We start from the raw sequence: 27236 nt of genomic DNA on the forward strand, positions 1-27236 counted from the left end.
ATTATACCTTGACACACACACACACACACACACACACACACAGAGAGAGAGTCTTTATACCTCAAATATGGAGATATATCACATTATGGGATACTAGTCGGTTTCTAGTCAACACAAGCTGCGAGTGAAAAGGCTTTCGGAACGAGGGAAGACTCGGCAGATGGCGCGTATGTAGCAGAGTAGTGGGTCGGCAGAGAGACATATGGTGCGATGCCACTGATGAAGAGCCTGGAGAAGAGAAGTGTGAAAGCATCGATGCTCTGAGACCCACTGAGATCCAAAGCTGCTGATCTCACCACAACTGGACACAATTAAATGTATTCATTTTTTTTAAATAATATTTAATCATTTATTTACAATAACTAATTTAACAATAAAAAGTGAATACTATTTACAGCTGTAAAATAATCCATATCCACTACTGAGAGGAACGTTTTATAACCTCATGTCTGCATGCAATAGTGTGCTGATAGAAAATGGAGCATAGGTGCAACAACCTTGAGCTTTCGTTTTATGATGTTAATAATTTCCATACTAAGATCAAAAGCAGTGGTCTTGATTGATAATGGCCTCACTCCAGATGATGTAAAAAGCTGTTAAGAAAATACAATTAGTGGCAAAACCTCAGCTAAATGAATAGCTTGAAAGTAACTTATGTCACCTTCATTAAATTTTCCTATAAGGCTACAATCAAAACCTTTTAGTCCAAAGCAGCCTTAACTAGTCAAATCAAGCTATATATGTGAAAGGACGCTGCATTATGCCATATACCTCTGCCTCTCTTCTCAGGGTTGTTGAATGTCAGGGTAATTCACCATACTGCTGTAGGTTGACATATGAAAGTCGCTGCCTCTCTAATAAGGACACATGAGATTTGACTGCCATGCATAAACCATTGCTGTTTACTTTGAATATTCATACCTCTGTCAAATGTATTAATACAACCCTCTCCTGTTAATTGTCAATCTAACGCTCCCTTTCATTTAAAACAAGCAAGAAAAGAAAAGTTAATGCAAGGAAAGAAAACATTTGCTTGGTTTTGTTGAACAAAAGTCTGTCTACGAATAAACCTTTCTCCATCTATGTTTCAGCTTGGGTCTGAATAATGCCGACAGTGAGAAAACCATTCTGGAATAGGCCTATTCTAGCGGACAAATCCATCAACATTTACCCAGCAGATGCATCTGTCAACAGGACCTGCGGCAAAAACAAAACAGGCCAATATGATTCTGCGTTCTCATTGGCTGAGAAATATCTGTTTGTGAGTACCAGGATGGAAAGGCGGCAAAAGTAATGATTAACATTTATTTTCCTTTCATGTCAGAAGATGGTGTTCTGGGAAAAGGGGTTATACCAGTGTGATTCTGCGTATTCATTTTTACCTATAAGAAGGCGGATTCACTTTTGATTACAGGTATCTGCTCGTTTTCCAGCTAAAAATGAGGAACCGCTCCAATTCCCCAACCCTTCAATCTTGAGCAGATCTCTCCCTCTTAAATAGGACAAGAGCATGGTGGAGATAGTCTGAGAGAGTCTTTCTATGGTTGAGCTGTGCAACCGTTCTCACTTTGATTTATTGCTCCGTCTCAATTCGGCAGCAAAAAGTTCCCACCTTATCGTCCAATCAGAAGTCAGCGGAGGCATATTTTAGCTATGCTGTGTGACCCCGCTCTCAGTCTCTCTCTATCTACTACTGCTATATCTTTCTCACCCTCTTTCCACACACTTTATCTTTCGTCTTCTGTCGCACCGTGTGTGTGTTAATGTGCACATGTGTGTGTTTTGGCAGCAAGCAGAGCTGCATTATCGAGTGACGGTTGGTAACTGATGAAGGCAGCTTCAGACTTGCCTCTGTGACAGTCAGATTACTTAACGGCACAGGGGGTTATTTAAAATGGGCAGCCCCCCTGCCTCTGTGCCAAACACAGGCCCAACTTTAGAGACAGGTGTGGGATCATTAGTACCACGGCCTGCAGTCAGTCAACAAACAAAGCAAGAACGTCAACAAAGAATCTCACCACTCACCAAGCCCAGTCACTTGTCACTTGGATGAAACGGTATTATTCCATCATTCTTCCACAGAAGCTAGTATAATGAATTCTTCCTACTGTTTTTAAGGGATAGGTTACACAAAATTTGAAATTCCAATCATTGTTTCCTCAAAATAAGATGTTTAGCAGCGTGTCCAAGCTGCTTTGGGATGCGGTGAATGAGTCATGTGGACTACTTTAACTATATTTTGTTGTGCTTGACAACTTTTGGTCCCCATTGTAATATCATTTTATGAAAGAAAGCAGGTTTAACATTCTGCTAGACATTTAGTTTTGTGTTTAAAAGGTAAAATATAGCCAAATGGGTTGTGGAACAACACAAATGTGATTAGATGAAAAATGTAAGATTTTTGTTTTTAAAGGAAACAAATTCAATTTGAAATGCTACTTTGGCAAATAACAAAATAAAGTTAAAATTGATGTACTAGTATAAAAAACTAAAAAGAAGGCTAAGTAAAAAAAATAAAAAAATAAACTGAATTCAAATAAAAAAATTAAATTGTAAAATATAAAAATAAAAGTTAATTCAAATTCACATATATATATATTAGATCTGTATATAAATACAATTAATTTAATATAATAAAATATTTTAAATATAAAAATATATTAAAAAAACGTTGATGGTAAACAAGCCAAAACAGGAACTGTAGATGTTTTTTTTTCAACATTTTAGTGAATTCGAAACAACAAAATAAATAAATAAATAACATTACTTCTTTTAAAGCATTGTTTTCTGTGGTTGAGGCGCAGCAAACAGCAGAACTCGAATTGAGCTGTCAGCTGAATTGCCGCATGGGCCCAAGTGTGTGGCATCTCTGCACTGGGGAACAGCTCACTGAACTATCGCAGTCACTGAAATCCTTCACGTCTCGCTTGGTCGCCTTGTACATGTCGCCCGGGCCCAGGCGCAGGCCCTGCCCTATCCCACAGGAACCAGGCTAAAACACTCAATGTGCTGGACTGGAAATGCCATCTCGAAAGCACCTGGACAGCAGAATCAAACTCAAATGAACAACAAACCCCATCTGAAAGTAAATATTTAGTCACATTCAGTAAGGGCGGAAGAGCTCGGAATGGAACGCTAAAGCCTGTTCTGTAGAGTAAGATAAGAAGATTACAGCTGTGAGCCTCTGAAAAACATCCATAGTCTCTCACACATATGAAACCGAATGAGGTTTGAAAACTGGCACTAACAGACATTAGTCCAACAAGAATGAGCCAGCATGGATAAAAACAGTGAAGGAGCAGCAACCCATGTAAACATAAGAGAAGCAGAAGAAATAAGAGACGATCTTCAGTCCTGTTGACCCTTGAAGGCATGTCCACCAGAATAAAAGCAAAAACATCAGCGCAATTTATGTGCTTCGTTCTCATTGGCTAATACTATCCCTCATGGCCCAGCTTGCTGCGTGGGAGGCCAGATCTCACCATACAAGCTCCAATCGAGTTAACAACTAAACATCACCTCATTAGCATGCTATCAATGAAGTGTTATTCATGTAAGCACACTGTCGACTCTTAAAGCTATTAGATCGACTTGAAAACAACGTCAAAGCATTTAAACACTTAACAGCGAGCAGTTTAAAATGAGAAGGACACTTACTGAGTCTCTTGGCAGCCTCCAGGGCTTCAGAGGCAGTGTCAGCCACAAAGAAGCGCTGGACTGTCACGCCGCTGTCCTGCATCAGCTTCTTGCTCTGGTACTCCTGCAGGTTCAGCCATCTTCTGGGACTTACCCTTGCTAACTAAAAACATAAAGATAAAAACAAAACGGTTTACTTAATAAATGTCATCAATCAAATACCGTATTTTCCGGACTATAAGTCACACTTTTTTTTCATAGTTTGGCTGGTCCTGCGACTTATAGTCAGGTGCGACTTATTTATCAAAAATAATTTGCCATGAACCAAGAGTAATGAACTAAGAGAAATGGACCAAAAGAAAACATTACCGTCTACAGCCACAAGAGGGCGCTCAGTGCTATGCTATGCTACTCCTGTAGTCTACACTGAAGACATAGAGCGCCCTCTCGCGGCTGTAGACGGTAATGTTTTCTCTTGGTTCTTGGTTCTAAATAAATGCGACTTATAGTCCAGTGCGACTTATATATGCTTTTTTCCTCATCATTACGTATTTTTGGACTGATGCGACTTATGCTCAGTTGCGACTTATAGTCCGAAAGATACGGTATATGATATGAACCTCTCTCATGCCTGCTCCAGTCTGTAGCCAGGAAGCAAATGTATGAAGGTTCAACAGAGAAAAGGTTTTGCAAAAATATTGCATAACTGTGTATATTTGTCAATTTGTCATCCGGTAGAGATTCTGGACTATCGTCTTTATCACAGATATATGCTCACGTAACGTTGCTGTGCTGCGTGGTCATGAAAACATGTTTTTAAGCATCGCGGTTTAAAAACAAGTGATTTGACAATCAGCAGCGAAAAAGAGATCTCGTTTTGCTATATGCTCACGCACATGAAGACAGTGCTCATAGAGTGCAGGAGTAATTTTTGCAGCTTCACAGGCCTTGAACGGTTAAATACACACATTTGCATGCGTCAAAATGCCCGTTTTTTGCAAGGTTCCTTGTAAACACAGTAATTTAGGTCTTGAGGGAAAGCAAACAGCTGAGAAAGAAAACTTGTAACAGTATATTGGATCTGGGAAGCTCTTAATGTGACAGCAGTTAAATATTCCTGCTGTCTGTCGTTCATGTTAATCAACAAAAAAAGAGAGAAAATCTCCCACTGGTCTTGACTAAATCACTTTTGTAACTTTAATTAGAAGAAATATATCATATATCATTATGTAAGTGACAGTTCGGAGACTAGACCACATTTCAATTGTCACATTGACGCATCTCTAGTGTCATGACCGTCTGACATGCCGTAACACTGTTATGTCCTACCTACCATGAATACACAATGAGTTGGATTCATTTTTTCAGGCAGCTCTCTGAAGTCATTTCACAACAGACATCAACTGTAAAAACGTGATTTCAAGACCATTCACGTCTTGCCTTGCATTCAGGCTAAGATTCAAATCGTTGCAGCTCTTCACAAGGCTAATATTCACACACATTCATGATCACGTCATTTGATGAGCATTGAATGTGATAGTTAACAACCCATAAGACACTCATTAAATAGACATTCTCCTATTATTCACCACTATAGAATAAGAGTGAAACAGGTTATCAGAGCAGCACAGTACTAAATGAAGTTAAGCACCTTATTAAGTCATGCTTTTGAACAACTCTCTATGGCTTCTGCTAATTGAGTGTCTACGCGTCTCCATGGAGAATAATGAGTGCGACCACCAAAGTTGGCAGGCTGTGGAAGAGCACTGTGGAAGTGTATACTCAGAAGTGCATACTACCGAAGTGCACACATAATGAGGCGCATTTGATGCAGAACTGAACTGTGCCCAGTATGGTGACATTCAGTGAAATACATATATACATAAAAAAAGGTATTCCTCAAAACTCTTTACTCAGAAATGCACTCGATTATAGATTGCAAGATGTGTACACTGTAGAAGTATACACTCAAAAGTCAATACTACAGAAGTGTATATACATGTAAAAGTGTATATTATGGGGACATACTATAAGACTTGTCTTAAATGATTCAACTGATGTGGAACTGAAGACCCTAAAAGTTTGCAGTGCCAAAATATTTACTCAAAAGTGTACACAGTTGTAGTGTACGCTTTTAGCAGTGCATTCTACACTCAGAATTGCCAGTATGGAAAAGTGCAAGTCCACATGAGGTGCTTAAAAGCACACTTTTTAATCTACAATGACAATCTGGACACTTCATTGCCTTGAGTTCACAAATGTGTGTATGAGCAAAGAGCACAAGACTTCAAGTCCACATAAAGCGTGCCAATTAGAACAGAACCAGAGAGCCAGAAACAGATAGTACAACAAAGAAAGGTGTGTATGTCTCCAATCTTCTCACTAACTTTATCATTTGCTCTTTGATGAGAGTCAGATGATGCACTATTCTCATTCTTGGCAATGTCCTTCTCTATGTCTGTGTTTTGACTGTGCTTGGCTACAGAGAATTAAATAAAATATGATTCATCATATCATTGAATTTGGTCCTCACAGCACATTTCTCATAAGAGAAAACCGATCACGAAAGGATTCGGTTGGTAAATTTAGCCAAAACTTTAATATTGCAATAACAATTTCCTGACATAGTATGCGTTGTGCAATAAATGTTCACTCTCTCACTAAGCTCAGAATATGACATCTGTAATAGACTTCAGATTATAAGGATAATGTGGAACCAATTTTCCAACTAATCACTTCTGTCTAGAAATGTGTACACTCAGAATTGCCTGGCTTGGAAAAGTACAGTCCATGTGGCCTTTGCTCATTCAAGTCCATGAAGTCCATAGGGGACACTTAAGAGCACACTTTCAAGTCTTAAATGACAATATGGACACTCCATCATCTTGTGGATTCAACAAATGTGTGTAAGCAAAGAGCTCGAGATATCAAGTCCACATGAAGTGTGCCATTTGGAACAGAATCTATCTATCTATCTAATCTATAAACATACATGCATAATATTTAACTTACATATATAATAAATAATTATACATGCATGACATATAACAATATATACTGTAGGCTACAGTTATACATAATTATTGTATATACATATTTTTATATACATTATGTACATATTTATATTTAACTTAACATAATTGACATTTTATATTAACTAATAACAATTTAATTTAAATATTTAATCACTGACTAATTACTGTTAATCTTGGTTGACATACTTTACTATATCTCACATATTAACAATGAAAAACAATTATTGAATTTATTATCTATGCTTAGGTGCTATATATAAATATACAAGGCATCAACAATCAGCATAGCACCTATTAAGTACACAATACCATTGTCAGCTATTAAACACAGAAAGGTATTATTTTCATGGTTAGCATCTGCTGAGCTCTCTGAGGGTCATTCCTAATGGCCGTGGTGTAACATTCGATGTATATTTTTACCTCTGTATGGGGGTGGATACTGTCATATTTAATACTGAAAACAGCTCCCTGTTGTTCAAGCTAGCTGTTGTTATCATAGCTACTTATGAAAGGTTCAAAGGAAGAACACTAGCTAATAAAGCTGCCTCAAACATCAAACTAAGCATGCCATGTGTTTTAGTACTTATATATATAAAGTTGCCGATAACCTTAAAAGTTCTGATACTCTGCAACATGCGTGCACGGACAGACTCCAGAACAACATTTACCTTCAGTCAGCCACACAGCTGAAGGTTTTTATTTAGATTTCACATAGGAGGGTTTATTTTCTGACTGTCTTGGGCACAATGGGCTTACGGTTCATAGATTTTTATTAATTCATATGGGAAATAAGTGCTCTTTTCTCAACAGATTATGCTTCAGTGCATCAGGCAATAAACATAAAGTGTGCTTTACATGAATAAACTTCCCAAAACAAATATTAATAAAGAGATATGCGAGACGAAGAGCGAGACAATCCTAGAAGGGTGGATTGTTCTTTCAGGAGAAAAAGAAAACATGTGAGGGGAAACACAAATAACTTGAAACTTGAAAACTGAATTAGCGATACTATGCATTCAATAAAAAAGTGTGTTTTAATTATGAAGCATGTAACCTTTTAGCATTATGTTAAGTTAATAAACCAAGCTGTTTCCCGCCTCATGTCATGCGTGATTTGCGATCACAAATCAGTCTGAATGAACAATATAATAGCATTAGTGGGAAGATTCATTTAATGGAGCAAACAACTCACACTTAAACATAAGAAGACAATAGAAGCCATCAAAACCAGTGGTGGACAGTAACGGAGTAGCTTTACTTCATTACTGTACTTAAGTAAATTTTTCAAGTATCTGTACTTTACTGGAGTAGTTTTATTTTGAGTAACGTTTACTTTTACTTCACTACATTCCAAAGCATAAGATCGTACTTTTAACTTCACTACATTTCATAAAACATATCGTTACTCCCTCTAATATATCACATGCTCTGAGACGCAGAAGTGGTGTCTGATTCATCAAGAACGAACTGAGTCTTTTCAAAATAAACTTTTAAATCGGATCGCAAATCGCACCAAATGATTAGTTTACGAATTAGAATTATCCTATTGCAGCTGTTCTGGAGTCGACCACTCACTGATTCAAATGAACCTAACAAACGCTAACAAACTTTAAACAAACGCTAACAAACTTTAAAATACTTTTTTCTTACTGGTGAAAATCAGATGGTCAACTCTGCTTGGGTAAATCACAGTGTAAGCTTCACACTGTGAACATTACTCTCGTCAACGTAGTCCATATACACAACAAAAATATATCTTGACTCCATAGTGGTAATACTTGGAAGAAAAAAAAACAAGTGTTTTGAGCAGCAGGATTATAAAAAAATATATGTGCTAATATAAAATTAAATTAAGTAGCCTATATACAATTGCAAACATATATCTTTCAGTACTTTTTTACTTAAGTACATAATAAATTGAGTACTTTTACTTTTACTGGAGTAATATTTTACTATACGTATCTGTACTTTTACTCAAGTACTTGATTTGTGTACTTCGTCCACCACTGATCAAAACCGACAAAACTGCAATAATATGCAAGTGTTATAATAGTACAAAGAAAACGTACAGCATTTTGTCCAATCAATAATAAAATGACACATCTAATTTATAATTTGTCATAAATCTCAGTTTGTAAAAAAATAATAATAAATAAATAAAAGTGAATCTAATCGAATTGTGATTTGAGTGAATCATTACATCCCTACTGATAAACAATAACAACTTTGACAGCCAATCAAAATGCCCAAATATTTAAGGCGGCCACAAATTTCTAGAATTTTCTAATTGGGCATAAAAAAAAAAAGCAACCACCAAAAGATGCCTCCTAAACCATCCTCAGATTCACGACCCTGTCATCCAGTCATCCAAACCAGCAACCAGGAAAGCAAAACCAGCATCAGATAGCAGGTGTCAGGTGTATGAACCTCTAAATGGAAGTTTAAAAATATCAACATAAGTCTTGATCTGAGGTGATGATATATGCCTAACAGTTATATTTTTGTGTTTCTGCCTGTCAGGTGTTATCGGCATTCCTAGTTCCGGCTCCGCTTGATTAACCGGACTGTGAAAGTGCTAAAAGAGCTCCTTGGCAACCTCTTTGCAAATCTTAGTGGTAATTGTTTCCTTTTCCCCCTTCTCGCTAAATTTAGCGGGAGCCCACTTTGTAGCTGTACAGGTTATTAGTTCACTCAAGGGCAAAGAGAGGTAGAGGTGCATATGAAGCAGGAGGTGGGCGTCAGGGGCGCGAGTGCTGGTGAGAGGGGGACGGCAGGTGTCTGATCTCCCCTGAGACTCAACAGTAATTATCTTCATCAGCACTCTGGAGACACCACCAGTTAAATACCAACACACACACACACACAGCTGTTGAAAGCTCAAAAAAAAAAAAAAAAAACATGCATATACATACAAACAGAGTTAAAGCAAATAGATAAACTGATGCACTCACATAAAAAACTAATAAACAAACTAATAATAGTAAATAAGTAAGTAAAGGAGTAAATAAATAGTTTGTGGATACTCAACAATAATGTCTACAGATGCGTAAAAAAAAAAAAAAACTCAAATTGTAATTATACGACAAAATGTCAAAATCATTAGACAAACTGTTGAAATTATGACAGTGAAAATATAGATTAAAAAGTCATAATATAGACTTTTTTATACTCTAATTATGACGTATCTAAACACAATTATAACTTACGATAATTGTTTTTATATCATAGATTTTTTCTCATTTCATGTCATGATTATGACTTTTTATGTCAATTAAAGCATTATTTTTTTTTCTTATGTAGCGGAAATAGGCTTCCACATTATAATGTGACTAAGTTATTGTACGTGTGATATTCAACATTTTTAAACATCAACTGACAGCAAAATCAAAATGATATATACCCTTATCCACCTTATTTTTCAACGTAAGCCTTTTTTTTTGGGGGGGGGGGGTGAAAGTGCAAGACTTTGTGGCTTGGCTCGGTGTTCATCTTCAGTTCTCTCTTCACAGCAGTTCAATCAGTGTACTGTTTGAGTGCATGCATTACTCCGGGATATTGGTTTGTTTGAACTCAGAGGGAGTGTCAGCCACATTAAAAAAAAAGAGTCAACAGCTTAAGTCATTTTTGGATTAATGCTTATTAGAGATGCGAACCGTTTAAAACGATTCAGTTCGATTTGGTGAACTAAATGATTCGTTCGCGAACCGGATATCCAGACTGCTTTGTTTTGAACTCTCTCTCACAACAGACCCGGAAGAGAAGACAATGCTGAATAAAGTTGTTGTTTTTGCTATTTTTGGACCAAAATGTATTTTCAATGCTTCAAAAAATTCGAACTGACCCTCTGATGTCACATGGACTACTTTGATGATGTTTTTCTTACCTTTCTGGACATGGACAGTATACTGTACACACAGCTTCAATGGAGGGACTGAGAGCTCTCGGACTAAAGCTAAAATATCTTAAACTGTGTTCCGAAGATAAACGGAGGTCTCACGGGTTTGAAACAATATGAGGGTAAGTTATTAACTACATAAATTTGTTATCTGGGTGAACTAACCCTTTAATATCTTGCCTGGTTTTATTTTATGGTCTTCTTTTCAGGCTGCTTCCCAAACCCAAAAAAGGACATGCTCTTGTTATGTACCACGTTCAGTTTGTACCTGGCACAAGCAGTTCTGCAATGCTTTTACCATGACCTGAAGGGGAAAAAAAGTAATATATGTATTACGCCCTTATGAATTGTGAAATTACATTGTGATTTTTCAGATCAACAACTAGGTCAACAAACAAGATAGATTGCAGTCTCCTCATAAAAGCTGGGAAGTGCGTAAAGAGCCCTAAACATTGATTGAATGATTCAGAGTCGAGACACTTAACAATCCATCAGTTAGCCTAGTAAGTCTACTAAGCAATTTCTACACAGTCATTGGTTTCAGAAGCAACCAATGGGAAAACAGACATGAACCCTCACCCCAAAATTAAATTTTTTTTTAAAACATGTCCACAAAGTAGAGGTCAACTGGTTCCAATGGATAAAAAACACTTCAAAATATCTTCTTTTGTGTTCCACAGAAGAATTAAGCAACAACAGTTTCATAATTATATTAAGGTGAGTAAATGATGGCAGAGTTTTCATTTATGGGTGTACTAACACTTTAAGCTTTATCCAGTAGGTCGCACTACTTGGAGAACATCTGAGCCACATAAACGTGGACTAACTCCACAGTCCTAAAACGACCTTATTCTCACTTGACCTAAACAGATACATTTGCTTTTCTTTCAAGTTTGTACCCTTTATTAGCATTGAAAGAAACAGCTTCTCTGGATCCTCTGGGAGGCCAGATGTCTCTTAAGGACATGGTGGCCCACAGCAGATCTTGACTTATTGTTGTTCTCTCACAAAGGTGAAAGGACGAAGAAAAGCTGTGGCAGCAGTTGCATCAAATTCCACAAGATAGCAGATGCTCTGTAAGGCCCCCACATCAACTTTAGAAAGTCAGGCATATAAAGTTAAGGTTGTAGAGCCTCGTCTGCATCATTTATTTGATAAAAATGATGAAGAGTATGGTATGCAATCAGAGATCTGACTTTGTTTTGATGCATTTTTTTAATTAGCTCCTAGTGAAAAGTGTGATGAAATTACGTTTGTGCATTTGTCTTGGTGCGTTTTCCATGTGCATGAGGAACACAGATCGACTTTACTCTACGGGCCACTGCACTGCAGCGATGACGAGGTCTATGCTAATCCAGCTGGATATATGAAGGTAATACGCACACACTTCAAACAGAGGGGAAAAAACACTCCAAGGTGCTGGAGAGGGTCTGCTGCTCTTGAATGTAATAGACTCCTGGCTCAGTCATTGCTCTTATAACCCTATTCTGATACCTTCACTGCTTCTCATTAACTGTGACATAAGAAAAAAAATAGCATTTTGAATTGTTTGGGTGGTGTGTCTGCATAAAATGTGGAAAGGGGAGAAAGTAAACAGTGAGTTTGAAATGCCACCGTATGTTAATGACAAACAACATTTGCAACATTTAACTTCAATAATGTAACATTTTCAAGTTAAACAAGATGTTTAGTGTGAAACCAAAATTATTATTTAATATTTAGGGATGCATATACCAAATATTAAAATTCTAGTTGGGCGTGTCAGTACTTATTGTCCGATAACCAACAAATGGTCAATATATTACAATTATAAACGGTTTTAAATTAAAAACAAAACACTTAAATTAAAAATCTAAATTTTAAGAAATAGTACAGCCATAAAATGAAGATTTGTTATAAAGCACTCACCCTCAAGCCATCTAAGATACAGGGGAGTTGAACAGATTTGGGGAAATTTAGCATTACAGCACTTTCTTACCATGGATCTTCTGCAGTGGATGGGTGCCGTCAGAAAAGAATCTAACCATCTGATAAAAACATCACAATAATCCAAATCACAACTCCATCAGAAAACATCTTGTGAAGAGAAAAGCTGTGTTTGTAATAAACAAATCATTAGTTAAAACACCTTACAAATACAAACACAGTTTTTCCACTTAAAAAAGGTTTTCAACTATATATTAATGTTGTCTGTCTGGACTATAATTCTTACGGCACCCATTCACTGCAAAATCAATATTTTGAATCCCTAATAATTTTACATTTTCTCCACCTGCATGGACTTACATCAAAAGTAAAACTGTTTCAGATGTAGAAAAAGTTGATTAGTTTAGTTTGACAGTAAAGAAACTATGCTTTATAAGCCTGAACATGGATCATGGAAGTTAATATGATCCATTTTGATTAAATGTCATCTTTTACTAACATGATTAGTTTGCCTGACCATATGCACCATTATAAAAGCACAACAAACTAAAAGCAAGCAACTGCTTAGAGATCCGATCTCATAGCTTCTTGCCAGGCAGACAGGAAGTGATAGAGTAACTCAGGAGGACATGCTTAAGCATCTAGCTGATGGATGAGACACAATCACTATGCAAAAGAAAACAAGAAGGAAATAAATCAACATTCGACCTTACAAAACCACAAGGGAGAGTCACATGTGCTCACTCATCCGTTAAAAATGAAATCTGGGGGTTTTGCAGATTTTACAAACTGATTCAGATATTACAGAATTACTCAATGTGCCAAAGACCCAGACTGTGCAGGCAAGTAAATGGAGACTACATTTAGTACACTGTTAGTCTGCCCACAACATTAGCATGACTTGAACATTAGACTGCTCCATCAGCCAGACAGAGAGAATGGAAATCTCAAGTCGATGAAGAATTGATTCCTGAAAGAGTTCTTGCAGGAAGACAAAAAGCAAAGAAAATTACACAACACAACTGCTGTCCTCACTGGGGGAAATGGGTTTTTACATTTACATATTCATGAGGGGGTATTTACAAATCTGTATTGACCAATCCGATTCTTCCGAGAGAAGGAAGAGGAGCTTAAAAGCTCAAACAAGGAAATATTCTGGGGACATCCTTACGAGAGCTTTTCTTGAGGTCTTTCAGAGGGCAATGCTGTTTCATTGTGCATAATAATAAAAAAAAAAAAAACATTAACCCAAAGATCATTTTTCACACACTTCCATGTAAAAAATTTAAAATGCATACATCGTTTGTATAATCACCCCAAAATTTACATTTACTGTATTCCCATTTTTCCCTGGGTAAAAGAAACTCCTGCATAAGTACATAGAAATAAAAATTGTAAATATAAGATAAACATCAGTGAACAGTAAATATCCGTGCTGTTGCTAATGAATACTAATGAATACTATAAAAAAAATATTTGTAATAATAATTTCAAAAACACATAAAATATATAATAAAATAAATAAAAGCACATAATAAAATAAATAATAAATAACTGAAAATATCAAAAAACAAAAGGTCATTTAGAATAACATCATAATGCTAAAATAACACTGATAAATATCAGACAATTATCAGACAATTCTCTTTTACGATAATTCAGTGACTTTAAAAACAGAACAGGAGTTTCAAAACTATTCAAAGAATGCATGAGAAACCTGCACACACACACACACAAAAAAGTACAAATACACATTAAAATGCTTCAAATTATTACCTCTACATGCTTCTCGATCTCTACCTGTCTCTTACACATTTCTAGTCACACAGCAATCCACATGAACCGGCTGCATTTTATGTGAAATATTTCCTTGATTATCAACATCTAATACTTCCAAACAGAAAGGAAGTCTGAAAAAGTATAAAATATACAATAAAGTTACAAAAAGAATAAAAAAACTATAATAAGTTGGTAGAAAAAATAAGATATCAGAATATAACCAGGTTCCTACCTCTTACACATTTCTAGTCACGGAGTAAACCACCGCACCTACTCTGTTATATGTTAATTCTTTCCCTAATTATCAGCATCCGATTCTTCGACAAACAGTGTTTAAGGAGCGGCCCAGTCAGCTGTATCAGATCCTTCATAGTGCAGTCACAGGCCAGCAGTCTCCAGGGGTTAAAATCCTCATTACTAGTCACAGCTCTGCCCTAAACCCTTTGAAATGACTCTTCCTAATTAGCACCTCCAAATGGCCTCACATTTAATTAACTTGCGGAATCCTTGAGGGGCGTTTTGATTTAAGAAATTAACACATTTCCCCATTCCTGATTGTAACTAATTGGTTTACTTTATTCAGAAATGATAGCTGCCATTTATCATGAATAATACAATACCAATGTTAAAACAATGGAGCTAATAAAGTGCTGTTGAAAGTTCAGGGCTCATTACGATAAGACTATAGAGACACTTTAAAGATTTAATAAGTTGTGTTTACACAGTTTTAGCATTTGCACACGCTAATTAGAGATCAAATGGTGAAACTATTTTAATTTGGAACATCAATATTCCTTCGAAGTCACAATGTTGGATAACGAAGCAATGAGTTAATTAGCTTGTGCTGGGGGGAAAAAACAAATAAAGTCATTTGTGGCATCTGAATGCACTCTTTTTTCATAGTCTGATTTTAACTATGACTTCCGTTGAGCGAGGTCAGGTGGGCATTGGATGAGCAGAAGCCTTTGACAAGTTGACAAGAGAGCTCCGTTAGGCCGTGACGCGTGTGAGTTAGCGGAGTTGAGTTATGGGGAGTCAGCAGAGCATGCCAAAGGATTTAGATCGCAGAGATTTGCATCATGGGATACGCTTTTGCCTTAATCTCCTAAAGACAGACACGGGCTGAAGGTGAAGGCAACTCTCTGCAGATATGAATTTAGCAATTAGCATAGTTAATAAGGAACATCATTCAGAGGAGAGAGGTCTGGAGGAGTGAGGTCAAGTCTGAACAAAATGGAAGTGGGCGAAGAAACTGAATAGTTCAGAAAAAGAGATTTCACTCATGGACCAGCTTCACTTTGGTTCCAAACCCATTTTTACAGCTCTGGAACATGCTCTTTCTAAGCAGTTAGTAAACGTTCAAAGATCTGCAGATTTCAAGCTTCATAAAGGATGCAGAAGTTCTATAAAAGTGGTTTTATTACCCAAGTGCTACAAGCACACTATTGGTTAAAACATTTCTTGTAAAAAGAACTCTCTCACCAAGGCTGTATTTATTTGATCAACAATACAGTTAATAATAATAATAATAATAATAATAATAATAATAATAATAATAATGATATAACTGGTTTCCATTTTAATATATTTACATTTGAACATTTTCAGTATCATTACTTCAGTTACAGTGTCACATGATCTTTCAGAAATCATTCTAATATGCTGATCTGCTGTTTAAGGAACATTTTTATTATCAACACTAAAAACTGCTGTGCTCCTTAATATTGTGTGGACACTGTGATCCCCAAAACTTTGAATAGTAAAGTAAGATTATATATAAAAAAAAAGGGGAAAGCAAAGAAAGACAAAGAAATACTTTTATGTAGCAAGAAAATTTATCAGAAGTGACCTTTAAAATATATATATTTTTTAAGTCAGTTTAAAATATATGGTGTTCATTGAACTTTACATGGTTCATATTACACAGCAAAATGTTTTTAACTCTGATTATAAGAATAAGAAGATGAAGAAGAAACATTATTAATATTGGAGCACCAAATCACCATATTAAAATGATTTCTGAAGGATCATGTGCTACAGTTTTGTGTGTGAGAAGCAAGCTGCAATTAAAATTATTTACTGATAAATCATGAAATTAACTCTAAGCAGAATTCATTGGAAACTTGCATAGAATCTTTTTTTTTCTTTTTCTCTCAGTGCATCTGCTGATTTGGTAGATAAAAACGGTTTGAATTATTCCGTTTTGACTAACCGGGTTCGCAATAATACTTTTATGGTGGTTGCTTGACTTTTTTGAAGCTTGAAAGTTCCCACTGTTACCATTCCTAGTAACTGCATAAAGTAGAGCGACCCACACAGTTTAAGAATTTCTCCTTTTCTGTTCAATAGAAGAAGAAAGTGATACAAGTTTGGAACAACATAAGAGTTTTGACGGAACTGTGATATTCAGTGAACTATTCCTTTAATAAGCAATGTTTAAAATGCTCCTCTGCATTTAACAACGAGCCTTTGGACATCCATGAGAACACAAACCAACCGAGCAAATATCAAGATAAACAGACTTTCAAAGTTTTTCACAACTTTCAATGGCACAGCAGTTAAGTTTTTAACAACTTTTAATTTGCTATAACACGAAATACCGCCTCATCACAAAAAAAATTATTCCAAATGGACTGCAATACAAGTCCCACAGGAGCGTTCAAAAGAGGCACCTCTCCTTCAAAAGACAGACTGCCAACAGAACTCTAAATGATTGCCGCCTTCCTGAATTATTGAAAAAGCCTAAACAGCCCTCATGAGCAACAGAAATGGCTATTAACCTTGGCGAAACGATATTCAAATCCGGTTACAGCAAACTTGCTCTACTGTATCCCTGGCGGCCAGGAAATGTAAATGTGTTCTCGCTGTGGACAGATGGGAGAGACGCCTGCTGTTTGAAGTTCTTGCACCAGAGGAGTCACACCCTCCCACCCCTCGTTTAAAATATTCAGCACGCAGCCTCATCCAGCAGACTCCCCTGGTCCTGTTTCAACACTCCAGTCGAGCTTTTCAAGCTGCTGCAGCCTTGTGAGGCGAATTAGCTTTGACGTCTTCAATCTTTGCTTAAAGATTTTTCACCACCCGAAAGAACGATCGCAGCGGCAAATGTTCCCTTATGTTTGGAGATGCGGCCGTGGGTTGTGCTGGGGACAACAGCTCTGGGATTATCTCTAGGTCCAGACAGGAATTTCTGAGGCGGCGTTGGCGTTATCAGCCACCGCCTGTCTTCAATCCATCGCTCTTTTTGGGGGCATTGTCATTGACAAGCCATCTCTAATTTTCGAGCTGTCATAAAAGATGGGAGTGAATTGCTGTGATACATACCTGGCAGACATGGCTCCTGAGCGCCACTACAGCGGACTGGCAGCTGGCTAATCACTGCCTCTTATCTCAGTGCTAAAAGTCCAAAATAACAGATTCTGTAAAACCTCAGGCACTCAGCTCGGGGGTTGGGGGACTTGAGTGCGCAGTTTGTGCATTATGCGACGAATGAGGGCTGGGTATTGATACGCATTTATCAATCCAATCTGATTCTAGTTGAACAGATTCTGAATAATCTGGGTATAGTTCATGTCTACTATGATTACCTATGAAAAGTATGTAAAAGTAATTGGGTCATTCTGTCAAATAAACCAAATTTCAAAAACTCCCCCGGCTCAAATGTTTGATTATGTTGCGCATATATATATATATATATATATATTAGGGCCAGGATTTTAACGCGTTAATTGAGATTAATTAATTACACAAAAAAATTACTCGTTAACTAAGTATAATTAATTACAGAAAAAAAATTCCCGCATTTTGAATAACTTATTTTTGCACCGAGGAACGTTTCTCACTGGATGAGTTTCGGCGGTCCGATTATACTGGAGCACCAACTAGCGTTCACATTTCACTGCAGCACATCGAGCCTCAAGTATCACCTCAACCCAAAACATATAGCAGCTAGTGTGGACTTTACACTTTATGTTGAACTATGTATTATTTTGTTGGTGCAACAGTTTATGTTGAGCTCTTTATTGTTTTGGCCAAGGTTATTGAGAGTTGGACTTAGTATGTTATGGCCTCTGAAGCAACAGAGAGATGTTTTCTAATAGTCAGTGTTTCCAATGTTCTGAATGTAATTGACAGTATTGTGTTTTACTTAAAAAAAAAAAAAAAAAAACACTTTACAGAAGGTTCCAACACCTATAAGCTTCCTGAATTTCTGAAATGTACTATTTCTAAATTGTTTCTAAATATGCTATTGCTACACTTCATGGCAAAAATTGCACTGGTGTGCTAGACTTGGTTGAACAAAGATAAACAATATTTTGTTGCTTAAGCTTATGTATTCAGTCATTATTCAATGGTATACTATAAATAAAAAAATTACTTCTCACTGTTCTCAGGTCAAATATTTATATGTGATTAAAATTACAAAGCCTCTAATTAATTAGATTAAATTTTGGCAGCACATGTTCTTTTTTTTTTATCTAATCACTTTTAATTCTGATTGCAAACTGTACTGTATATTTGCTGACACTGAAAAGCGGTAACACTGGCATAGTAAAAAAGATTTCCACAATCGATTTTGTGATCGCTAAAACAAAGATCACGATTAATCGGGAAATGGATATTTTTACCCAGCACTAGTGCAAACGTCAAAGTATGCAGCCACTGATGAATAAAAACTGGTCATTGATCGTCGTCAGGAACTGGCTGACAGCCAGATCCCTAAGGAGATGGTGAAACATGGATTTGATCCAAACATGAGAAGTCCAAACTGAGAGAAAAATGGAAAAAGCTGCTCTAATCTGCATCTTGTTAGTGTCTGCATCAAATCTTGATATTAGTGCTTTTAAAATCTAACACTGATCCTCATACACAATCTATATTTCTTTATCATTTTTACATATAGCTGATATAAACCTAGGCATTAAAGTCTATTACCATAAAAATGTCAGTTCTCTCTTATACCAAACAAGACTTAAATAACTAATTTCATTAAAAATACTATAACTGCAGTCGGCACTATGTAATTTCTCATTAGAGCAGGACCTCTCTCAGATGGATGAGGCTTGTACCCTGTTGCAGCGGGTTGCATCTCATTATACGACAGAAATGAAAATATATGCTAGCTTAGCACTTTGCATGCACTACTAAACCACATCTTATGGCAGCAGAGTGGACTGCACAGAGTAATGAAGTGATGCCTTATACACTAAATTGGTGTTGATCCAATGCCATTTTCCAGCACAGAACCTCTCTATATAACTTTGAAACTCCAGCTCAGGGACAAAATAATAATATTAAGGTCGAAAAAGCAGCAAATATAAGAAAAATGTGTTTATTTAATGATTTAGTCACTTAATTAAAAATGAATTTAAACTGAAAAGCAGATTTCATGATGACTTCAATGCTGCATTCTGCGAGCTGAATCAATAAATCGACTGCATCAAGAAGCAAAATCAGGTCAGACTTTGCTTACTAAAGTCACTGAAAGATGCTTTTTTAGGCAGAACGTCCAATGTTTAACGTCCTTGCTCTGTGTACAAACCGGCATAAAGATTTATGAGATGCCGTGCCTTTCGTGTGAAGCAATTTCAGAATAAAATTGTTTTAAGACAATATTGATGTCTGAAGGAAGCAGACGCGACATCTGTAGTGTTCAAAGGGGTTTATTGTGAAGCCAATAATGCGTTAACAGAATTTTGCTATTAAATTATGGCTGCTGTTATTATCAGATGCCTGTAGGTGGGTGATATTTTAGTATGAACGCATTACAACATACCTGATAATTTATGGCGGTTTGAATAAACTACATTTCCAGGGCTCTATAAAACAGCTCTTTACAGGGAAACTATATTTGTGCATGGCTTATTCCACTGATTCCAGTGTAGTTATGGGACAAAAACAACCATTCTTAAAGAAATAGTTCACCCAAATGTGAAAAAAATGACTAAAAATCTACTCCCAGTCCATATAAGTTGGTTTCTTTATCAAAGAAGATGTGTAGAAATGTAGCATTACATCAGTTGCTCACCAATAGATCCTCTGCAGTTAATGGGTGCCGTCAGAACGAGATTTCAAAAACCTAAAAAAAAGTAACTAATATATATATATATATATATATATATATATATATATATATATATATATATATATATATATATATATATATAAACTGAAGGTGTTGGTAACTTTTCAGCAAATTTCATTTTTGTGTGAACTGTTCCTTTAAAGACAGCAAACCTCTTTCCTCTGACAACCAACACATTTGTTTTATGTGCCAACAGCCACTGAACTATTTAGGGATATCAGTCAGGATTAAAACAGAATGGAAGGCATAGCTCAGATCTATTCAATGACCTACTTGAAACTTTTCTTCCAAGTTTTGTTCTATAACATCAAAATATAGCCTCTCACTTTCCATAAGACTGAATATCCATTGAAACTGGCACTGTCGATCTACTTAGTATACACCCAAAATAAGGAAACATTAAAAATGTCTTTATGTTGCAAGACCAAAAAAGGAACAAAAGTCAATCGCCCCAAAATTCAAGAATTATGAAAGCAGGGAAATCTGCTATACCTAAAAAATGACCTTTAAACTGCTGCCGAAGACTGACAGCAAATTGCTATTGGCCAGCTCAGCAGAAAAGGTTTCATCACTGATGGGTCAAAGGTTGATATAGATGGACCTGATTCTGCCCTATTGCTCACTGTCTGAATGAATAGAGGACAAACCTGAAGGTGAAACGATCATTTCTAGCCTTATGGAAGTAGGAAAAAAAAGAGCAAAAAAGCCATCAAAACACTCAAACATTATTAAAAAGTATCACCTTTAGGAATCAGTATTCCGGGAAACATAAACATAACTTAGCTAATGTTTAAACTCTCTTATTTAAGACTCTACTTCTTGGTTAGAATCCTTAAAACAACATTTTCATACTAGATTTTCAGATTTTGAAACCATAATCTTTCGTAAAGAATCTCTGTCTAAATTAATTGCAAATCATCAGACCGCATGATCTGCTCATGCAATGTGTTTTTTGAACATTTATATGCTGACGTCAGTTACAGTATCAAGCACCTTATATACCTACAGTTTGAACAGTAAATTAATAATAAGACCGTCTATGTGTCATTCTAGAAAAACATATGTTCAAATCGCTAGTTAAATGAACAAGCAAGGCCAGGTTAAATTAGAATTTGTACATGTATTCATAACTTTGTGCAGAATAAATGCATCATTATCAGGCGCTGTAAGCAGCTGCGTCACGCACACTACGCTCATCTGCTGATCACATCACGCACTGGAGGAGAAACGTAGAGATCTGCGATCTGTTACCTGGTTTCGGCTCCCAAGCAGTTGTTTACTGCTGGCTGCTCGGAGTCCTCTCAAAGCTGCCTGACATGCCATGGATGCCGCCATGTTGAACCGGAAGTGAGTCCTGTAGCGCTGACACGTGTGTGAGGAGTGACAGTGAGCGTTGGCTGAGGTCTTCAGAAACCCGTAAGTAAACCAAAGAACGGGATTGGACTATTCGCACTGCAACATTAGATTATTAACCTCCCCTGAGGGACAAAAGTTCAAAAATCTGATTGTATACAGACGTGTTCTTAAAATATGATACAGTAATATTGTATTATATAAATACAGATAATTACGTAAATGCAGACATGAAAACGACAATATATGTAAATATTGTTACAGATGTGTATTTGAATAGCTGTTGAATAATTTATTTTGTGTGTAATATATAATGTATTACAATAATAAAAATACGTCCCCTCCCATCAAAGGAAAGCCTATAAATATCGGCCAGTAATTCTAAAAAATAATAAAATAATAGTTTGTCATATTTTTTTCATAAATAGTTAGTTTGTCATATTTTTTTTTCTGTTTACTAATTAAGGACAAAAATACTTTTTTCTTTTATTGCCAAAAGTCTACATTATTTTGATGGATGAACATTTGAAAAGCTTTAATAGATTTATATTAAGTTTAAAAAAAAACTATTAAATATATTATGATTTACATATATTATATCTAAAAGTGTGCTCTTTTAGTTTGTTTTTGTTCATTTAATATAAACATAAAGATAACATACTTTTGCAAGTTATTTAGGCTATTTCTTTACGTATTTTGAGTAGCTTTGAATACTATTCAGACTTTTTGTGTGTTTAGGTTATTTGTATACTGTTTAATCATGTCAGCACTGATTTCATCATATCAGCACTAATCAAATGATATTTCAAACAATAGAGCAGATAAAGAAGATCAACATAAAGGCAGGATCATTTTGTAGATGCCATGATGTTTGATGGGTTGGATCGGCTGCATAGCAGTTTCCCAAACTTGGTGGTGTTTTTCTTTAACATTGATCGAAGGGAGGAGGTTTGATCCTCTCTCACACATACACAGAACCTATCTATCTTTTCTCACTCTCTTTTCTACTCTCTAAAAGCACTCATTACTCTCTGACATTGTGAAAGGGCAGAAAGGGCAAAATGATCATAAAAAGCTGTGATTATGACAGAGAGACATTTGCTTCTAACTGATGTGTGTCAGCAGAAACCTATTCAGAGAGGATGATGAACCACCCTCGGAGAACATGCGAGCGTCTCTCCTTTTTTTTCACAATATGGTCACATAAACAAGCCTCTGCCCCTTTAATGCATTAAACCAAAACATGCAGATTAGCACATACTGACATTTTGCAATGGCAGAAGACACACTATTGTGTGCTTCCAAGCAAGTTTACTAAACCAGAAAAGCAGTACATATGCAGCTCAAAAATCTAAATGTATTAATTTAGAAATGTTAAAACCACTTTAATTTGGAACTGAACAAGAAACCATATTTTAGTATCTTTTTGTGAAAAGGTATGAACGTTTCAGCTGGAAAATGCAGGGAATTGGACAAGTGGGTATGTTTTTGTACTTTTTCAAAGATTCAGGTATAGGCACGTTTTCCAATGAGCTTGGGTTGATTTATTACACAAAATACCTGGATTTATTTTTATTTTATTTTTTATTTTGTACTGGCCTATTCTTTTCCAGCTAGTTTTTAATGGGAAGAGATCCATATTTTCATCGTGGGGTGTATTCTTTACCTCTCTCACCTTTTTTAAATCCAGCCGTCATTCACAAACAAATCTTGCACACTACGCACAATATTCTCAATCTGTTGACCAAGCTGTCTTTTTGAGGGAGGATGTTTGTTTCATGGTATAAGAGCTCTGTATTATGATAATGAAGCTGACCTGAACTTAGATGTTTAATAAAAGACGAGGATTCTCCTCAGCCCACTGAACAAAGCTTTTTGCTTCTCATACCACATTGATATGCAGCGCTTATTCAAACATTTATGCTGCGGTCACATTTTCCACTGAAGCATTTTGTATTTAAATTTGAAAGTGTTTCGACTGCAAACTTTTCCAATACAGCGGTCGGACCTCATGAATGCCATTTATCATTTCAGGCTATCATTCCCGATCCCATGCCGTTGTTAGACTGCGGTGGAACACCACAGTTCCTGTTTCAAATATCCCCCAGTCTTTTTCATGTTTCCAAAGCCATCCAAGAATCACCCAGCTTCTTTCTTTCTGTAGAGAAAGTGTTTCATGGCCAACTTCCTGCAGTGAAAACCCCAGATGTTGCGCTGCAGTGATAACACCTCCTCTGCTTTCAACGCTGTGAGGGTGCAAGAGCTTGTGAATTCGTTCATAAGTAATAGATTCTGCTTTAATGTCTTCTCAGTGTCTCCTCGGCTGGGCCTAAGAGCTTCAGATATCCAAAGCCAATGCCTGTCTGAGGACGGTGTGGCCCGTTCCATCCTTTCTCATACAAGCATCCCAGTTGGAGGCTATGAAGCTTTCCTGCGTGAGCTTTAGATCTCAAAGCTGCCTCTCTGTATGATCAATGTGTTTAACCCCTGCATGCAGGTAGCTTTATGGATCCGCACTGTGAAAGCAAAAACATCTGGCCCCCTCATTGGACGTCAGTGTGACTCTAGGACAGCTAGGATCTATTGGCCTCATTAGCTAAAGAAGAAAGAGGGAAAGAGCGAGAGACGCCTAATTTCCCTTTCTTTCACAGTCTGGTTCTCCAAACACTGAAGCCCTGAAGCACGCTAAGCCTCTTACCTCTCTCCGTCTCTCTCTTTTTCCTTCTCAAACCGGTTCTGAAGTCTTTTCTGCTCCCCTTCACCCTAACCCACTTTAAAAGCTATTCTCCTCCAGCTCAATGCAAATAAGGCCATTTCATTTTACTATGCTGGCAGTACGTCTCCCACTAAAAGGAATGGGAAGCGGTGGCACACTCCATCTGTGCGCGGGATGTGGTACCTTTTAATGCCGTGGCTATTTTTCTTTTTGAGTATTACCACACTGAGCACTGAGGACTGTGAATATTTCCGAGGTACCGCTAGTGTATAAAACGTAGTTATAATCTGCAAATGGCCTTGAGTTCACATTCAATTTCATCTCCAGTTTGTGTGGCTTTAGAGGGTCGTAAGAAAGTCTTGGTTTTTTTACCAGTGAAAAGAAAATACGATGCAAAGAACCGAATGAGTGCATGAAACTGCTGAGTCGACAGCTGAGTACTAGAAAGCATCTGAGGGAAAAAATCGAATCCATCCCCTGTCCTTATATTTGTTCAATATTCTATCACAAATTAATTTTAGTAATGTAATCATTTTTAATATGAGGTAGTATGATATAATTCAGTTTTTTTGTGTGTGTGTATTTAGTAGATGCTTTTATCCAAAGCAACTTAAAGTGCATTCAGGCTAACATTTTTGTTTTACCTTACATGTGCTCCCTGGGAATCGAACCCACAACCTTGCGCTGCTAACGCAATGCTCTACCACTTGAGCCAAATATTATAGGCATATATTAATGCCTTATTCTGTCTAGATCCCTTGACCCAATACCTAAACTTAACAACTACCTTAATCACTATTAATAAGCAGCAAATTAGGAGATTAATTAATGAAAACTTTTAATTAATAATGAATACCTGTTCACTGCGTTCTAAAGTATTACCATGATTTTTTAAATTGTACATATTTTTATGAATATGATATAAATTGTAATCCATTTTAAATGCTATACATTTTACTCAGATAAGAATAAATAACAAATTTAAAATAATGGGCAAAATGATGACAACCCGTGATAGACTAATTTGAAAATAAATTAGAACTTTTTAAACATTTCAGACATTAAAAAGTTGAGTAAACATTTATTAATTTAAATGTGTATCAAGCTTATAAAATATTAACTAACATATCCTTGGTGTGAAAATCTGAGCACCTGCAATAATAATATCATATAATGAGTATACTAAATTTGTTGAGAATTCAGCATGCTTTAGAAATTAATAATTTATGCAGCCCAATCTCATGAGAGGATTTTAATTTAAAAACAAGATGAAAAAAAAATTATATTTCATTGCTTTTGCATTCACTAACAAAACTTTAGCTTTCTCGCAAAAGAGTGTGTTTTTTTCCTAATAAAAACTATGCATTTGCTTGCAAAAAGTTTTGTGTTTTTAGAATCAAATAAGATGGCAAATCCACCCATAAACCCAAATGTCAGTGGACCGTAAACAGATCTCGTGCATCTAAAGTTCTGCACCAATTTGCTAAACTGAAAAACAGTTCTGAGCTGCTTTAGAGAATGTTAAGAGTATTGCATTCCACACCTGACTATAAATCTGATCAAGTGATCCGATCACAGAAAACACAGGTTTAAATGGGCCCTTTGCCAAAAGACATTAGATCAGTAGTTCCGTTGACATGATCAACACTGATTTGAGATTCCAAGCATGGATAAAAGTCCTTTAATTCCGCTTCCTCTGAGTGACAGGTGATGTACATTCCGAAAGGACAAAAAGAATGTGAGCCACTGATGTTGAATGCAGTGACGATGTCACACCTTCATTAATCTCCAGTGCCAGATCTTTGAGAAGTGCATGCTAAATCACTCTCATTGCCACCAGGGCATTGATTTCAAACTCATGTTCAGCCACTAGATGTGATTTAATATGGCAGTGTACACGTATGCAAGAGCAGCGTGCATTTATATTCATCACCGATGGTTCAACCAGCTGCATAGCCCTATTATAGCCCTGCCAATCCATGTAAACAAATTCAAGCTTTACCATGGCAGAGCTGCTAAACACAAATCCACAGGAGAATTCAAAAGGCACAGTGTGCAGAATGGGTATATTGCTTTTTGTTGATGTGTCTCAGACATGCTGCTCAACATCCAATTTCTTGTATCCATTTAGTCTTGCATAGCCTTTTGACTACAAAAAAAGTATGGGTCAAATACGAAAATAAGTTTTCAAGCATCAAGCATTTTAAACATACATTAGAATGTGTCCTGTTTAATATTATTTTTCAGAGCAAAAATGCTGGGCTAAATACAGCCCAGCACTAGACAAACCCAGCAGCTGGGTTACTGCCCAGAAGGTTGGGTTAAACGTTTAACCCAACTGTTGATTGAAAATAACACAATGCTGGGTTTGTCTGTATTTTACTGGGTTTGTTTGTATTTGTATTCAACCCATCATTTCTTAGAGTGAAAATGACTACAGTATCATACATTTTTACAGTGATCTACAGAAGATATCCAAAATGTCATTCATTGTAACAGTTTAAATCAAAAAATCTTATTAGGCTCATATTTAGAACAAGGATCGTTAGATGACATTAAAAGACGTTATTTAAGGATCATCGTTTAGCCACCAAAAATAATTTAACTCATTATTTTAAACATGAAAACCATGGTAACTTAGGATTCTTTGATGAATAAAAAGTTCATTGAATGGAATTTACTTGAAATGGCTATCTTTTGTAACATTATAAATGTATTTACTGACACATTTGATCAGTTTGAAATAAAAGTAATAATTTATTTCAAAATAATAACAAAAAAGCTTACTTATCCCAAACGTTTGAATAGTAG

At 36.3% G+C, this 27236-nt stretch overlaps 1 protein-coding gene across 1 annotated transcript in view; it reads right to left on the reverse strand.

Moving 5' to 3' along the window:
- The window catches only part of LOC113111021 (succinate--CoA ligase [GDP-forming] subunit beta, mitochondrial-like), a 98632-nt gene extending 76877 nt beyond the window's left edge, over positions 1-21755 (reverse strand). Inside the window, exons 1-2 of the mRNA XM_026275392.1 lie at positions 21608-21755; positions 3658-3799 (exon numbers count right to left, since the gene is read on the reverse strand). Coding sequence (XP_026131177.1) covers positions 3658-3799; positions 21608-21691 — 226 coding nt within the window. The 5' untranslated portion in view covers positions 21692-21755. The remainder of the gene's footprint in view (positions 1-3657; positions 3800-21607) is intronic.
- Between the last annotated feature and the right edge of the window lie 5481 nt (positions 21756-27236).

This window comes from Carassius auratus, chromosome 11, assembly GCF_003368295.1.
Source record: "Carassius auratus strain Wakin chromosome 11, ASM336829v1, whole genome shotgun sequence".
NCBI lineage: Eukaryota > Metazoa > Chordata > Actinopteri > Cypriniformes > Cyprinidae > Carassius > Carassius auratus.